Source organism: Zea mays, chromosome 5, assembly GCF_902167145.1.
Source record: "Zea mays cultivar B73 chromosome 5, Zm-B73-REFERENCE-NAM-5.0, whole genome shotgun sequence".
Taxonomy (NCBI): Eukaryota; Viridiplantae; Streptophyta; class Magnoliopsida; order Poales; family Poaceae; genus Zea; species Zea mays.
This window is the reverse complement of record NC_050100.1, coordinates 31,270,599-31,288,693: the sequence shown is the minus strand read 5'-3', so window position 1 is coordinate 31,288,693 and position 18,095 is coordinate 31,270,599. Positions and strand designations below refer to the sequence as shown.

Sequence of the window (18,095 nt, the reverse complement as noted above, 5' to 3'; positions counted from 1 at the left end):
CCAGTGATCATATTAATGACTCCACGATACGGCTGATCGGCGAAGTCTTCTTGCTTTGGGGCTTGGGGGTGGTTGTGGTGGTGGACGTTTTGCTGTTGCTGGTGTGGAGGTGGGGGTGGGGGGAGGTACAATTTGTACCTCCTGGTGGTGTTGGTATGCGTGGTGCGGTGGATGCGGAACGGGGCCGTGGTTGTATGGCTGAGGGGGTTGCTGATATGTGTGCGCGACAACTCTAGGGTTGTTAGCTGGTTGCGCTCGTGCCATCCTCTCTCTGGTGGCCTTCGTTTCTGGGTAGTCTCTTGTAGGGTGGACGCAGTCTTCGCCGTGGAACAAGCAGTAAAATCTGCGCGACTGCTGCGTGCGTCCCCTGCCCCGACCACGAGTTCCGTTTCCGCGGCCCTGGGGGGGATACTCCTGGCAGCGAGGGGCCTCGCCAGCGGGGTTCTGGTTGGCGATGTTGTGCACCTGCTGCTGATTGCGGCCGTCCCGACCGGAGTCTGCCTGCGAGGGCCTCGTCCACGTGCGGCTAGACTGTGGAGTGTCTTTGGGTTTCCTCTGAGACTCGACTTTGCGCTGGTGGAGCTCTTCGGATCTGGTGTATTTTTCAAATAGCTGATACAGCTCCTGGAGGTTCTTGGGCGGATCCCTGATGCAGTGGCTGTAAAGGACGCCGGCCCGAAGGCCACTGATGGCGTAGTGGATGGCGATTTGGTCATCAACCGAAGGTAGTTGTGACTTGAGGGTCAGAAACTTGTGGTAGTACTCCCGCAGAGTCTCTTTTTCCAGCTGCTTGCAGAGTGAAAGTTCAGCCAAGGCGTTGGTGTCTGGGCGGTACCCTTGGAAGTTGAGCAGAAATTTGTCCCGGAGACTTCTCCAGGAGTCGATGGACAATGGGGGCAACCTGGTGTACCAGGTGAGGGCTGGGCCTTCGAGGGCGATGATGAATGACTTGGCCATCATGGAGTCGTCCCCTCCGGATGATGCAACGGCGACCTGATAGCTCATGATATACTGTGTTGGGTCAGTGCTGCCGTTGTACTTGGGATAGGTCCCTGCCCTGAAGTTGGCGGGCCATGGTGATACTTGCAGGTGTGGCGCCAGGGGACTTCACTCGTCAAGGTAGTTGACACCTTGGAAGGCCACGGCGTGTGGGATGGTGTGGCCGCGCTGAGGGATGTACAGGTCTTCGACTTGTGTGCGCTGTTGGAGGGGTGGGCCGTGTTGCAGGCCGAGTTAGCCTTCGCGCTGCATGAGCGCGATCTCTTGTTCGAGCTCCTGAGCCTTCTGCTCTTCGTCGTGTATCATCTGTCGCACCTTGGCTTGTGCAGACACACGTTGGCGCTTGGCCTCGAGGATTTCTTTTTGCTTCTGGAGGTTGCGGTTCTTGATGCGCAAGGCGCGCAGCTGTAGCTGCTCTTCTGCTGAAATGCCGATGACTTCGCCGTCCTCGGTGGCATCCGCGCCCTCCGGTGGAGCGAAGCCTAGGGAAGTTGCGGTTGTTCTCCAGAGCTGCAGGTGTGGAGACTGCCTTCAGGAGTGGGTTGTTCGTTGTGCTGCCTCTTGTTGAGTGCGTCGTCTTCGCAGGTCTCTTGGTGGGTGGTGTCGACAAGGGCCTTGCCCTTTTTCTCGGCCAGCAGTGCTGCCTTCGCAGCCTCATCAGCCTTCGAGCTAGCTCTCTTGGGTGCCATCGCGGGTGGTTTTTTCGTAGCACCCACGGTGGGCGCCAAATGTTGGAACTCGCTCTCCTGGGCAAGTTGATCCAACGGGGGAGTGAAAGCAATGCAAACAAAGCTTTTTCTTGAGATGACGATAGCTTTAATCTAGCCTCTCAAGGGCACTGTGCGGGGGTATTTATAGGTGTCTGAGTGCCCAGCGTCAAGGATTAATGACGCATGTGCCCTCAGGTGCCTAGGTCCTCCCCGGAATATTCCCATTAAAGCAGGGTTACAGACTGTAATAACAGAAAAACCTTTACAATTTAGGCATGTAATGCGCAGCGACAGCGCGGGGCCCGTTATGACGGGCCGGATTGCACGTGGCTCCCGTGTTGGGCGACGCAGTGGGATGGGGCGACCTCACCATAGGTCTTCGTCCTTCGACGTGTCGGACGAAGGGTGGAGTCTGCCAGTCGTCGTCTCCGTTGGTGCAGCGAGACTGGCGAAGGCATCGAGCGAAGGGTAGCGTCTTCGCCTTCGCCCCAACACCTCTTGCAATGGCACCACTTCAACGTATATCCTTAATCTTCTCGTTTTTGTACAATTCATGTTTATAAAAATATTAATATGAGCACATGCACTTAGCATGATTACACTGCTTCATTAATGATATCTAAGTTCATGATTTATCTAATAATTTTAAAATTAAAATGTAGCAAAAAATCTTAATTGTCTAACAACCAAAACCATTACTATTATAGGCACTGATGAGTGCAAGATTTGAACCTAAGATAGTCAAGAACAAAAAAAATGGCATGCAACACTGTAAGGTACCCCACACACAGGTAGGGTTGGATATCGAGCAAGCTCATTCGAGCTAAGTGTAGGCTTTGTTTTGCTGATAAAAGCTCATCACTTATTAGTTCATCACTTAGGGTTGTATATAATTCGGTACCTCCAAATTAACATAGTTCATCACTTATTAGTTCATCCAATATAAGTGTAGGCTTTGTTTTGCTGATAAAAGCTCATTCGAGCTAACGAGCTAGCTCGAGCTCATGTCGAGCTGGCTCATAATTGAACCTTAGCTCAGCTCGTGACAAAATTGAAATGAGATGAGTCGAGCGAGCTCATGAGCCAGGAGTATTTTATCCATCCCTACACACAGGCTCACACACGTGCACATATATATATATATATATCAATTCGGTACATGAGCAGAAAATAATCAAAATGTCTCATGATGCATTTAATTTATCAAATTAGCTTGCAAGTTGTATAGATTTGTTTCTTTGAGCCTAAACATCGAAGAGTAGTTTGTTTTTTAACCAAATTCTAGAGTAGTCAGCGACCTACCCAGACTACCCCTTAGGTTTAGCACTGATTATAGGCATTTAATAGGTGTCTTTGTTGTAACAATAAAACCCAATATATTTGATGGTGCCAATTATAAATGTTGGCATGAAAAAGGAAATTGTGTGGTTGACGTCTATAAATATTATGTTTGTCACATAGGAGAAGAAAAGCCCAAACAACTCACTTGAGAGCAGGAGTGTGCTTTCGAGGTGACCAATAACCTATTTTGAGGTTCCAACACAAGTGTTCTCGCTGACAATCTTGTTGACTCATACCTAACGCTGCCAACAGGCAAAGATGTGTGGGATGCACTTGGGGCAAAAAAAATTGTGTCTCCAACGATGCTAGGAGTAAACTATATGTTATGAAACAATTATATGACTATAGAATGGTTGATGACTGTTTTGTAGTAGAACGGTCCCATAAAATTCATGCACTAGCAAAAGACCTTAACACTTTTTAAAAGATAATCCATGGGTGTTGCCATACAAGTTTGCAACACAAGGCACTAATGCAAAGCTACCACCCTCTTGGATGGATTTTACTACGACTTCGAAATACAAGAGGCAAGAGTTTGGCATTGTTGATCTCATTGGGACCCTTGATGTTGATGAAAAAACAAGGGCAGAATACATCGGTCGAAAAGGGATTGTTGGGTCTTCTAGTGCCAATCTAGTGCAAAAGAACAATTTTAATGCATACCAAAATTACAAGAAGAACAAAACTTTGTAGAACCAAACAAAGGCTAATAAGATTATCACTTTCAAGAAGAAAAGGAGAAATTGTTATGTGCGTAGTAGTCTGGATCATTTCGCTAGACATTGCTCAGAATGCAAGAATAAGAAGTTTGCTAATGTGATTATTAGCAAAATTGGAGGACCATTGGGGCATGGTTATTTATTACCTTTACCTATAGTCCTTTGAGTTTGTCATTCACTTGATTGGTGGATTGACAGATGTGCTAATATTCATGTTTGTGTTGATTTTTCTTGCTTTCTTCTTACAAAGTCTAGGGGAGTTGCTCATTGATCATGGAAAATGGCTCTCATGTGCATGTTTCTTTGTGTTGATACACTCAATGTAAAGCTTACTTCGAGCGAAAAAAAACATGCAATTGAAAAATAACATGTATCCACCATAAGCAAGAACCTTGTCGGTGGATCTCTACTATGTATAGATGGTTTTAAATTAGTATTTACATCCAATGAATATGTGCTATCTAGTTTGGTATGTTTATTAATAAATTCATGAACAATGTGATTAATGTTGATGAAACAAATGTTTGGAATTCGAGGCTGTCATATTAATTTTGTTTGTACGACTCGGCTAGCTAGTTTGAGTTTAATTCCAAAATTTACCTTAGTCAAATAATTTTAAGTGTCATATATGTGTTGAATGAAAACAAACTCCCAGGCCTCATAAATCTGCAGAGCCGAGAAACTTGGCACCATTAAATTTAGTTGGTTCTAATCTATGTGAAATAAATAAAGTATTGACAAAAGGTGAAAAAAAATTTATGGCCATAATAGACGATTGTGCTAGACTTTTTTACATCTACTTGTTGAAGTCAAAAGAGGAAGCATTACATTACTTTAAAGTCTAGAAATTTAAAGTGCAAAACCAATTTGAAAGAAAGATTAAACATGTAAGGTCAGATTATGGTTACGAGTACTTCTCAAATATTTCCACTTCATTCTGTGAGGAATATGGTATGGTATAACTAATGAGGACGCCTCATTATTCACCTCAATCAAATGGTGTAGCCAAAAGAAAAAAAAAACATAGTCTAAGTAATTTGGTTAGTGACTATTATATACATCAAGACTTTTCAAGGAATAGTTGGGTAAACGGTGGCAGGTCAGCTTTGATTGTATGTCATATCCTAAACCGGGTTTACGCAAAGAATATAGAGGGAACATATTTCGATGATGAAAGAAAAACCCTTGCATTTTCTTAGTTCACTCATATGGTCACAAAAACAATATTTTCCACTATAGATTGCACTGTTCGCAAAGTATAATTTGAATATAGATACAAGGATGGGTAAAAGGCTAGTAATGGTCTTAGGATTGTTTGTGTAGCAAAAGCTAATGTGTCGATAACAAAAAAAACAGGTCAAACAACTCGTTCCGTGTGTAATTTACACGAAATTGGGTACCAAAACTCTAATCACGACACAGGGAGTGATTAGAGTTTTTATATGTATGCATTTCATTGTGTTCCACTTAAAGGCCGTTTGGATCCGTTTATTTGAGAAATTGAAATCTACTTAATAGAGTAGACTATTTGATTTAGAATTTGATACCCCACCACTTTCCAATGTTCAAATATTCAAATATAAGCCTATCTCAAATTTAGTGGTTGAGAGATAGAAATTGATTTATGTATCAATAAACTGTTTCTACACTCCTCTTCAACTTGCTCCTCTATAATAAAAATATACCACATAAATATCTCCTCCTTATAACCAACAATAGTATACAAACATATCTCACATAAAACTATATTAGTTTAATTGAACTGTGCCTAAATTATTAGAATAGAATTCAATTCAATGGATCCAAACAGGGCCTTATAAAATTCACTGAAGTGTGTTTTAGCAATAACTTAATATGTCAATTCAATGTACAATTATATGGCATTCATGCTAAACAAAAAGAAAAGCATCAATAGCTTCCACACAAAGTATACTGAGTATACTATGTGTTATGCAACTACTGCACCTATAAACCATAGACATCATGCCAACAAAAGGAAGCCTCTAGCACTAAAAGTTCACTTATACATTGGGGGGCAATGCTATATCACAAGCATCCACGATCACCAGTATGCAAGCAAGCTGCCCGTTGCACCACACAGCCGAGCCCCCAAGATCTTGGCCCATGCTCCCTCAGACCCAGCCAAAGTGGATCCAGCCAACATGTTGCACTTCGTCTGTTGACAAAAGTTTTGCAATTAAAACATGCACTTTGAGGAGTGTAAGCTTACACCTAAAACTCAAATTTACTAACTTATAACCACAAATCTGAACTAGATCATAGCAAGAAAGGTACCTCAAGACTATAATACATTTGTTTCAAGATCATTAGTTTAAATTAGCAAAACTTAAAGGAAAAACAATAGGATAACTAATCTCCAACTTATTAATGATGGCATGAACCTTCATACATATTTCCAAGAGAAGACACAAAATTCACGAACCTGTGCTAGACATGCTGAATGAATCCAACCAATGTATCCTTGAATGTCAAGTTTTAGGGGAAACACATCTAGAACAGCTCCAGCTCTAGTAAATTTAGTGGAGTTGGTGGAGCAGATCATTAGGTGCTCCAGAAAATCGTGTAGCTAGAGTTATAAGCCTTTAGAAGACATTTAGATAAGTCATTTTATTTATTATTTAGATTAAAAATATTAACTATTTAAAATGATATTATAAACTACAGCTCCACACCGCAGCTGGAACCTAGAGCCATCCCAAACACCCCAGGGATACCAAGATCATTTCCCCTCTATACTAATCCATCTGGAAAATTCTAGAATGACACATTTTTTGGGACAGATTTATGGAAAAGAGTTACATGATGCATTCTGGTATCAGAAACATAAAAGCAGTGGGATCCAAAATACATTGATTCAGATTGTAGCAATTCATCATATTTGAAGTTTTCTCAACTTTTTATTGAGCATCCCAGTGTTTTGATTATGGGTACTAGATCAATCTATATCATCTACACCATGATCTAACATCGCACTAGATCTAGGTGTTGGAGACAAGTGCTCATGCAAATTACCCAGGCCTCTATAAGCTGCTTCAACAATTATAATGCTCATCTGACATTGTTCTCAAGGGGAGAACATCAGAAGTTATATATGTGAATAAGATTCTGTGTCAAGGGATATAACCATATTAATTATTATAATATACCATTGGCCACAAGGTAAATGACAAAATGCATCATTACAAAAAAAGTATGCACTTCATAAAAACTTAAACTTAAATAAGAGGTCAGCTGGTCATCAACATAGTAAACAGAGCAGCAACAACAACAACAAAGTGTTTTAGTCCCAAGCAAGTTCGAGTAGGCTACAGTTTCAACCCGACATAATAAACAGGGCAAAGGAAAAATAATTATGATGTTGAGCCCAACTTTGTATGCCTGAGTATAAGCAGTGAGAAGGGTCTGTTAGGTAAAACAACTACGAAACCTACCCCTTCTTTATCTACCATGATTGATGAGCCACACTATGATGGAAGAGTTATTGAGCATCGTCTAAGAATAACAAGGATATATATGAACCAATTTGGTTTCATGTGCGGAAGGTCAACTACGGAAGCAATTTTCTTAATAAGACAAGTGATGGAGCAGTATAGGAAGCACAAGAAAAACCTACACATGGTTTTTCATTGATTTGGAGAATGCTTATGACAAAATACAAAGGAATGTTATGTGGTAAGCTTTGGATAAACATAAAGTTCCAACGAAGTATGTTGGACTCATTAAGAACATGTACTACAATGTTGTGACTACTGTTCAAACAAGTGACAAGGACAGATGACTTCCCGATTAAAATAGGACTACATGAAAGGTTAGCTTTGAACCCTTACCTTTTTGCCTTGGCGATGAATGATGTCACAAGGGGCATACAAGGAGATATCCCTTAGTGTATGCTTTTTGCGAACAATGTAGTGCTAAGTGGAGTAAATAGGAAAATGGAGTTGTGGGAGGCTCTAGAGTTCAAAGGCTTGACTCAATAAAACTTAAACCAAATACATGAGATTTGACTTCGGCACTATTGCACTAATACACATGAAGGATATGTTAGTTTGGAAGGTCAAGTAGTGCCTAGAAAGGATATCTTTCTATATTTAGGATCAATGCTATTTAGAAATGGAAATATGGATGAAGATGTTAGTCATAGAACCAAAGCAGGGTGAAGGAAGTAGCGCCAAGCATTTGTTGTTCTATGTGACAAGAGGGTACCACAGAAGCTAAAAGGCAAGTTTTATAGAACGGCAATTAGACCTGCTATGTTGTATGGTGCAAAATATTGGCCTACAAAAAGGTGTCATGTTCAAAAAAAACAGGTAGGTGTTGCATAAATGCATATGTTGCATTAGATTTGCAATCATGCAAGAAGGGATCAAAGCCGAAACGATGATACACATGATAGGCTAGGGGTAGGACCAATTGAAGAAAGTTTGTCCAACACAGATTGAGATGGTTTGAATATATACAACAGAGCCTCGAGAGACATCGGTACATGGTGGGATTCTAAGGCGCAATAGTAATGGGAAGACAGGCAGGGCCACAGGGGAAGACCGAAGTTGACATGGGAAGAGAAGTACAAAGGAGACTTGAAAGGATAGAATATACACAAAGACTTAGCCTTCAATAAGAGTGAATTTCAAACGGCTATACACACGTGGCTGAACCTTGATTTGTGGCTTCTGTTGGGTTTCAACTCTAGGCTTTGTTGTTGCTGTTAGAAAAGCAAAAGGCTGAAAGCCAACAGCATACCCTAAGGTACTGCAAAAACTATACTATGCGAAAGTAGCTGCTTCCAAAAAAGCAGCTTCTTTTATCTGTTAGCAGAAGCAGTTTCCAGAAGGCGAACCAAACACACCTTTATTAGAAATAAACAAGCAAAACTAACCCTCCTAATCACACTACCTCAACCATCAAGTTTCTTTACTTAAAAGATCAATAATTTTGCCAAAATTGGATTAAGGAAAGCAAATATAATACTTCTCATGATAAATACATTGAACATTGTTTGTGTGGTCAATATAAATGTCTAGCACAATATTATTGCTCAAAAGTAAAAACTGACACGTTTGTGGTCAATTTTCCTGTCACCGATGGATATGGTACACAGTAAATCTAAATGAACAAACTAAGAGTTGTCTAGAATTTCACTTTGACAAGTACCAGAGTCAAAAGGATTTTGCTAAACAAAACGTGAATATAGAATCTTTGATCCACATACCCACTATCTTGTAGCACAGCACAAGACCCTTCAGAAAATGAAGCACTTAAGCTGGTATCTTGCATTCTGTCAGAACCCCGATATTGGAACTTCTCGCCAGTTCATGTAAATCACTGTGCAAAATGCCTTTTTCAAATGCCTGATTTCATAGACCTTGCTTGGGCATATCTAAAAAAAGAATGCCATCCCATTCAACCTGTACATAAAGGAAGGTAGGAGGAAGGACAATTACTTTAGTTGCCGAGCCTTGACTGTTCTACAATACATTTCTACCCCTAAACATTCAGGTAGCTTCACAGATAACCCAGTTATCTATACTACCTCAGAAACTTGGCGCTACAATCTTGCTGCTAATAAGCTTACTGCTGCTTTGAAAATATTGAAATCTAGGACCAAATGGATGGAATTCATAGCTTGGTGATATACTTGAAGGGTGTACCATTCCAGCTACATAAAAACACTTGCACTACAGTTGAAAATACTGTTAGAAGCAGCTACAGCATCAAGTAACTATGATTGCATATTTCAGGGTTTGCATCTGTTTCAAACCCATCAATGTTGATAATACCACATGTCAATACAGCCACCAAATAGAGAACATTCCAGAATATAGGTAGAGCAAGATCCAGCATAAATACTAATGTCAAACACAAATATATGATCTGTAGAATAGAGGTACAACTAGATAATTTTGCCCATAAGTAGTCAAGCTACTCTAGCTTATAACTAGAGATGAAGCAACCTGAAACTCCACTCATGGCAAACCACACAGATGGATAAAGCTAAATGTAAAAATTAATAAAAGCATTCCGCAAGATACTGCTACTCCACATTTTAGCTACTTATTGACTAGACGTTCTAGTAGTAAGCCGCTAAAGGATCAAGCATTCCAACCCGGATAAATACTGATTTAAGCAGCAAATGGGCAATCTTCAAAATGCTGAGAGCAACCAGAGAGACTGGAATGACAAATCAATACATAGACTGCCCAGATGCACTGGTTCATTTCGCACACTCAAAATGCCTCTCTTTACTGAGCAACCCTGGGCTGCACACTGCCATAGCCAGTGCCATAAGTTGACTGTCCTTCAGCACCTCCATTGACCGAACCGCCAAATCCACCACCTTGCGAAGGATCACTCCAAGCACTTGAATAGCCAGAGTTGGCACCACCACTTCCATAGCCTGCATTGTATCCAGATGATCCACCAGTAGCAGGATTGCCAGCACTATCAATACGTGCTCCATAAGCCCCATATCCTCCGTGACTAGCGTATGATGGATCCCCTCCATATCCACCATACCCATAGCCCTGGCTTCCATAGCCTGCAGGTCCACCAGGGGCTTGACTATTCAGAGCATTGCCGCCACCAGAAGAGTTGTTCCAAGCACTATACCCAGCACTGCCACCATACCCTCCAGTTCCATATGCAGATGGAGCTTGACTGCCCCAAGGTCCTCTATTTGAGCCTGGATGTCCACCTTGGTAACCAGAACCAGCTGCACCTGGGTTTCCATAATGTCCACCATAAGCAGCAGGAACACCCCCATACCCTCCAGCCCCATAATTTCCATATCCAACTGCAGGGTTAGCACCATATCCATATCCAGCTGCCCCAGCACCATAGCCTCCTGCACCGTAGCCAGGATAGCCACCACCACCACTACCCTGTTGTGTCTGCCCGTACCTGCCACCATCACTTCTACCATCATAGCTACCAGAGCTGGTGTTATGGCCATTGTTGCTCTGATAACCCCCACCTCCCCCAGAACGACCACCACCAGAGCCGCCAGGATTCGCCTCACGGGGCAATGCGCGCTTCACCTCAACCAGCTTCCCACCAAGATCATGGAAGGTCTTCTGCAGCACGCGGTCAACCGCGTCCTCCGAATCAAAGGTGATGAACCCGAAACCACGTGGGCGCTGTGTGTTCTGGTCATACATGACAACTACGTCAGTAACTATGCCAAAGGTCTCGAAGTACTGCCGGAACCCATCCTCAGTCAGAGTAGAGGGCAGCCCGCCCACAAAGATCTTCTTCGTCCGAGCACCACTTGCATCGCTGCCGCCACCGCCGCCTCCTCCGCCACCGGAGTTCCTTCCACCGCTAGGGTTCGCGGCCTTGGAGGCCTGCTGCTCCTCCCGCGAGAGTGCCCGCTTCACATCGACCTGGGGCAATAAAAGTACCGCAAACCGAGAGAAATCCTGGTCAAGCCCGGACGGTGGGGCAGATGAGAAGACGACCAAAGCGAATATTCGGCGCTGGTTTGCGAATATTCGACCTAGGGTTTCGCGTCGGCGAAGAGGTGGGGTTGCCATACCGTGCGGCCGTCGAGGGTGTGGGGGTCCTGCAGCGCTCTGTCGACGGCGGCGGGATCCGCGAAGACGACGAACCCGAAGCCGCGGGGGCGGCCGGTGATCTTGTCGCGCATGACGGCGGCCTGCGTTACCTCGCCGTAGGCGGAGAAGTGCTCGCTCAGCTTCTCCTCCGTCGTTTCCCAGGAGATGCCGCCGATGAAAAGCTTGCCCTGGTCCGACTCCATCTCTACTCCTCCGCCTCGCGCTCGCCTGCTGGTGCGATGGGGGAGAGAGGGGGAGAGAGGAATAGAGCGGATTTGAGGCTTCCGGGGTGCCGATTTGGGTCTGTGGGCGGTAGGTTGGTTTGAGTGGGATATTTCATGTCCGGCGCGTGGTGGGGGACCGGAAGGAGCCGCAGCACGGAGGGCTGGAGGGTTTTCGTGGGCTTTTTGGGGCTGATTTGGAAACTAGCTCTTCGGGTTGCGGAGTTTGCAAAAGTTTTTACATGATCAGATTCCGAATTTTGGAGGGGCGTAGGCTTTTTAGAGTTGTTTGGCACCAACGTTCCCTAAAGCCTGCTTGCGACGAATATAATTTTAGGTACTCTTTAGGAAAAGGATGAAAGATTGTAGGATTGTTTTGAGGTCGGTATGCCACCTAAAACGACTTTAGATGATGTAGAGTCGAAAAGAATTGAAGATTGAGGTTGAAAAACTATAAGAGCAACTCCAGTGGTTCTCTAAAAGACTTCCTAAATCAATAATTTAGGTAGTTAACATGAAAACTATTCTCCAACAGTTCTCTAAATGAACTTTCTAAATTTAACAACTTATCATCTAACCGCATTTTCTCTCTACATTTGGCAACCATTTAACAACTCCCTAAACAAAAATGTTGACTGCATTATATAGTTTTTGTGACTTATTTTTTATGTGGATAAATACAAAACAAAATTACAACCTATATTTAGAGAACTATTGGAGAACTCACATTTTTTTACTCCAAAAGCTATTTACCAACTTCTTAAATATGTGATTTAGAGAGCTAAAATTTACATAACTATTGGAGTTGCTCTAACTAAGTTATAAGTATCATAAGGCTAATACTGTCGGGGACCATAATTAGGGGTACCCTCAAGACTCCTAATTCTCAGCTGGTAACCCCCATCAGCATAAAGTTGCAAAGGCCTGATGGGTGCGATTAAGTCAGGGATCAGTCCATTCGAGCGACTCGATCATGTCTCGCCCGAGTCTAGCCTCGGACAAGAGCAGCCGACCCCGGAGGATTTCCGTCTCGCCCGAGGCCCCCCTCCAACGGCGGACACATCTCCGGCTCGCCCGATGCCCTGCCTTCGCGAAGAAGCAACCCTGACTAAATCGCCGCACCGATCGATCGGATCGCAGGAGCATTTAACGCAAAGGTGGCCTGACACCTTTATCCTAACACGCGCCCCCCGGCAGAGCCGAAGTGACCGCCGTCACTTCGCCGCTCCACTGACCGGCCTGACAAAAGGACAGCGCCGCCTGCGCCACTCCGACTGCAGTGCCACTTGACAGAGTGAAACTGACAGGCAGTCAGGCCCTGCCAAAGGCACCATAGGAAGCTCCGCTCCGCCCGACCCAGGGCTCGGACTCGGGCTAGGACCCGGAAGACGGCGAACTCCGCTCCGCCCGACCCCAGGGCTCGGACTCGGGCTAAGTCCCAGAAGACGGCGAACTCCGCTCCGCCCGACCCCAGGGCTCGGACTCGGGCTAGGTCCCGGAAGACGGCGAACTCCGCTCCGCCCGACCCCAGGGCTCGGACTCGGGCTAGGTCCCGGAAGACGGCGAACTCCGCTCCGCCCGACCCTAGGGCTCGGACTCGGGCTAGGTCCCGGAAGACGGCGAACTCCGCTCCGCCCGACCCCAGGGCTCGGACTCGGGCTCAGCCCCAGAAGACGACGAACTCCGCTTCGCCCGACCCCAGGGCTCGGACTCCGCCCTGGCCTCTACCGAACGACCTCCGCCTCGCCCGACCCAGGGGCTCGGACTCGGCCTCGGCCACGGAAGACAGACTCGACCTCGGCTTCGGAGGAGCCTCCACGTCGCCCAACCTAGGGCGCAAGCCAGCCACGTCAACAGGAAGCGCCATCATCACCCTACCCCGAGCTGACTCGGGCCGCAGAGAACAAGACCGGTGTCCCATCTGGCTAGCTCCGCCAAATAGGCAATGATGGCGCCCCGCAAGCTCTGTGACGACGGCGGCTCTCAGCTCTCTTACGGAAGCAGGAGGACGTCAGCAAGGACTCCGCTCCGACAGCTGTCCCTCCGCCAGGCTCCGTCGCTCCTCCGACGGCCACGATATCACACCAGCTGGGTGCCAAGATCTCTCCGGCTGCCACATCGGCATGTACTTAGGGCGCTAGCTCTCCCCCGCTAGACACGTAGCACTCTACTACACCCCCATTGTACACCTGGATCCTCTCCTTATGCCTATAAAAGGAAGGACCAGGGCCCTCTTAGAGAGGGTTGGCCGCGCGGGGACGAGGACGGGACAGGCGCTCTCTTGGGGCCGCTCGCTTCCCTCTCCCGCGTGGACGCTTGTAACCCCCTACTGCAAGCGCACCCGACCTGGGCGCGGGACGAACACAAAGGCCGCGGGATTTCCACCTCTCTCACGCCCATCTCCGGCCACCTCACTTCCCCCCTTCGCGCTCGGCCTCGTGTCGACCCATCTGGGCTGGGGCACGCGGCGACATTCACTCGTCGGCTTAGGGACCCCCCGGTCTCGAAACGCCGACAGTTGGCGCGCCAGGTAGGGGCCTGCTGCGTGTTGACGAACAGCTTCCCGTCAAGCTCCAGATGGGCAGTCTCCAGCAACCTCTCCGACCCGGGACGGTGCTCCGTTTCGGGAGTCTTGAGTTCATGTCCTTCGACGGCAGCTACGACATGATACTCCTTCCACCGCCGCGCGATAACGACAATGGCGGCCGACAGCCCGCCCACCGGCGGCGGAATCGACGACGTCTTCCCCGCGTGGTGGAAGAACAACATTCGAGCTCGCCCCGTCCTCTCCCCCGCCAACGGAGGAGGAGGCGGGGCAACCAAGGCCAAGCGGAAGGCCGCGCCTCGTCGGCTGTCGAGCGAGTCGACGTCCCCAGCGCCCCAACGGGGGGCGCGTCGGGCGTCGACCTCGCGTTTGAGACGAAGGCGAGCGCCGTCTCCCCGCGACACGCCAACCCCGAGCAAGTGGACGACGCCAGTGCGCTCGCGGGGAGCTTGCAGGACGTCGCCCTCGTACCTGAGACGACGGTGCAATCAGTCCCCGACGTGACTATGTCGCTGCTCGTCGACCGAAAGGTACCGATCGATTCCCATCCTACGTCATTTGGACTCAGCCTCAACCCGCCTAGCGACCTTGCTTTGGTGGGCGCTCTCGTAGAGGCGAGTTCAAACCCTCTGGGGTTTCGCATGCGGTCGCCTTGGGACCGGTTGACGGACGTCTCGACCTACGGGCCCTCTGGGTCCGAGGAAGATGACGACCCCAACATCTGTTGGGATTTCTCTGGATTTGGCAACCCCAGTGCCATGCGGGACTTCATGACCGCATGTGACTACTGCCTCTCCGACTGTTCCGACGGTAGCCGCAGCCTCGACGACGAGGACTGCGGCCCAAGCCGCGAATGTTTCCACGTCGAGCTAGGGGATCCCTCCGAAGGCAATCATCTCGGCATGCCGGAGGACGGTGATCTCCCTAGGCCGGTGCCTCGCGCTGACATCCCACGGGAGCTAGCTGTGGTCCCCGTTCCGGCGGGGGGTCACGACCCACAGCTCGAGCAAGTCCGCGGGGCGCAGGCCAGGCTCGACGAGGGAGCAGGAGCGCTTGAGCCGATCCGCCGGGACGTCGGGCAGGCATGGGCGGGCCAACCCCCGGCCGGAGAAATACGTCACCTGCCCCAGGGTGTCCAGCACCGCGTCGCCGACGGCGTCAGGCTCAGGCCACCACCTGCATCCAGTGGGGTCAGTCAGAACCTGGCTGCAGCAGCGATGCTTCTCCGCGCGATGCCGGAGCCATCAACCACCGAGGGTCGGCGAATCCAGGGAGAGCTCAAGAATCTCCTAGAAGGCGCTGCGGTCCGACAGGCCGAGAGCTCTGCCTCCCGAAGGCAGGGATACCCCTCGGAACCTCATGTCGCGACTTCCCGATTCATGCGGGAAGCCTCGGTCTACACCGGGCGCACGCGCAACACCGCGCCTGCGGCCCCGGGCCACCTCGGCAACGAGCACCATCATCGCGACCGTCAGGCCCACCTCGACGAAAGGGCGCGTCGAGGTTACCACCCCAGGCGTGGGGGACGCTACGACAGCGGGGAGGATCGGAGTCCCTCGCCCGAACCACCCGGTCCGCAGGCCTTCAGCCGGGCCATCCGACGGGCACCGTTCCCGACCCGGTTCCGACCCCCGACTACTATCACAAAGTACTCGGGGGAAACGAGACCGGAACTGTGGCTCACGGACTACCGCCTGGCCTGCCAACTGGGTGGAACGGACGACGACAACCTCATCATCCGCAACCTCCCCCTGTTCCTCTCCGACACCGCCCGCGCCTGGTTGGAGCACCTACCTCCAGGGCAGATCTCCAACTGGGATGACCTGGTCCAAGCCTTCGCCGGCAATTTCCAGGGCACGTACATGCGCCCCGAGAATTCCTGGGACCTCCGAAGCTGCCGGCAGCAGCCGGGAGAGTCTCTCCGGGACTACATCCGGCGATTCTCGAAGCAGCGCACCGAGCTGCCCAACATCACCGACTCGGATGTTATCGGCGCGTTCCTTGCCGGCACCACCTGCCGCGACCTGGTGAGTAAGTTGGGTCGCAAGACCCCCACCAGGGCGAGCGAGCTGATGGACATCGTCACCAAGTTCGCCTCTGGCCAGGAGGCGGTCGAGGCTATCTTCCGAAAGGACAAGCAGCCCTAGGGCCGCCCATCGGAAGATGCTCCCGAGGCGTCAACTCCGCGTGGCGCCAAGAAGAAAGGCAAGAAGAAGTCGCAAGCGAAACGCGACGCCGCCGACGCGGACCTTGTCGCCGCCGCTGAGTACAAGAACCCTCGGAAGCCCCCCGGAGGTGCCAACCTCTTCGACAAGATGCTCAAGGAGCCGTGCCCCTATCATCAGGGGCCCGTCAAGCACACCCTTGAGGAGTGCGTCATGCTTCGGCGCCACTTCCACAGGGCCGGGCCACCCGCGGAGGGTGGCAGGGCCCGCGACGACGACAAGAAGAAAGATCACCAACAGGAGAGTTCCCCGAGGTCCGCAACTGCTTCATGATCTACGGTGGGCATGCGGCGAATGCCTCGGCTCGGCATCGCAAGCAAGAGCGCCGGGAGGTCTGCTCGGTGAAGGTGGCGGCGCCAGTCTACCTAGACTGGTCCGACAAGCCTATCACCTTCGACCAAGCTGACCACCCCGACCACGTGCCGAGCCTGGGGAAATACCCGCTCGTCGTCGACCCCGTCGTCGGCGACGTCAGGCTCACCAAGGTCCTTATGGACGGGGGCAGCTGCCTCAACATCATCTACGCCAAGACCCTTAGGCTCCTGCGCGTCGATCTGTCCTCCGTCCGAGCAGGCGCTGCGCCCTTCCACGGGATCATTCCCGGGAAGCGCGTCCAGCCCCTCAGACGACTCGACCTTCCCGTCTGCTTCGGAACGCCCTCCAACTTCCGAAGGGAGACTCTGACGTTCGAGGTGGTCGGGTTCCGAGGAACCTACCACGCGGTACTGGGGAGGCCATGCTACGCGAAGTTCATGGCCGTCCCCAACTACACCTACTTGAAGCTCAAGATGCCGGGCCCCAACGGGGTCATCACCGTCGACCCCACGTACAAACACGCGTTCGAATGCGACGTGGAGTGCGTGGAGTACGCCGAGGCCCTCGCCGAGTCCGAGGCCCTCATCGCCGACCTGGAAAGCCTCTCCAAAGAGGTGCCCAACGTGAAGCGCCATGCCGGCAACTTCGAGCCAGTGGAGACGGTCAAGGCCGTCCCTCTCGACCCCAGTGGCGACACCTCCAAGCAGATCCGGATCGGTTCTGGGCTCGACCCCAAATAGGAAGCAGTGCTCGTCGACTTTCTCCGCGCAAACGCCGACGTCTTTGCGTGGAGTCCCTCGGACATGCCCGGCATACCGAGGGATGTCGCCGAGCACTCGTTGGATATTCGGGCCGGAGCCCGACCCGTCAAGCAGCCTCTGCGCCGATTCGACGATGAGAAGCGCAGAGTGATAGGCGAGGAGATCCATAAGCTAATGGCAGCAGGGTTCATCAAAGAGGTATTCCATCCCGAATGGCTTGCCAACCCTGTGCTTGTGAGAAAGAAAGGGGGAAATGGCGGATGTGTGTAGACTACACTGGTCTCAACAAAGCATGTCCGAAGGTTCCCTACCCTCTGCCTCGCATCGATCAAATCGTGGATTCCACTGCTGGGTGCGAAACCATGTCCTTCCTCGACGCCTACTCAGGGTATCACCAAATCAGGATGAAAGAGTCCGACCAGCTCGCGACTTCTTTCATCACGCCCTTCGGCATGTACTGCTATGTCACCATGCCGTTCGGTTTGAGGAATGCGGGCGCGACGTATCAGCGGTGCATGAACCATGTGTTTGGAGAACACATCGGTCGCACGGTCAAGGCCTACGTCGATGACATCGTAGTCAAGACAAGGAAAGCTTCCGACCTCCTCTCCGACCTTGAAGTGACATTCCGATGTCTCAAAGCGAAAGGCGTCAAGCTCAATCCCGAGAAGTGTGTCTTCGAGGTGCC

The 18,095-nt window shown here is 49.5% G+C and overlaps 1 protein-coding gene across 4 annotated transcripts; it reads right to left on the bottom strand.

Moving 5' to 3' along the window:
• Positions 1-5,568: 5,568 nt before the first annotated feature.
• LOC100280293 (uncharacterized) lies at positions 5,569-11,804 on the bottom strand. Of its 4 annotated transcripts, none has more exons than XM_020553306.3 (4): positions 11,322-11,802; positions 9,894-11,169; positions 9,000-9,195; positions 5,569-5,945 (listed from the first exon to the last, which is right to left on the bottom strand). In XM_020553306.3, the coding sequence occupies exons 1-2, from the start codon at positions 11,541-11,543 to the stop codon at positions 10,030-10,032; spliced, it is 1,362 nt and encodes a 453-aa protein (XP_020408895.1). In that variant the 5' UTR covers positions 11,544-11,802; the 3' UTR covers positions 5,569-5,945; positions 9,000-9,195; positions 9,894-10,029. The 4 variants fall into 4 exon arrangements, 3 of the variants coding, with proteins under 3 accessions (XP_020408895.1, XP_008643535.1, NP_001353054.1); XM_008645313.4 differs by having other exon boundaries at positions 5,592-5,945; positions 9,321-11,169; positions 11,322-11,804; NR_158746.1 differs by lacking the exon at positions 5,569-5,945 and having other exon boundaries at positions 8,789-9,195; positions 11,322-11,588.
• Between the last annotated feature and the right edge of the window lie 6,291 nt (positions 11,805-18,095).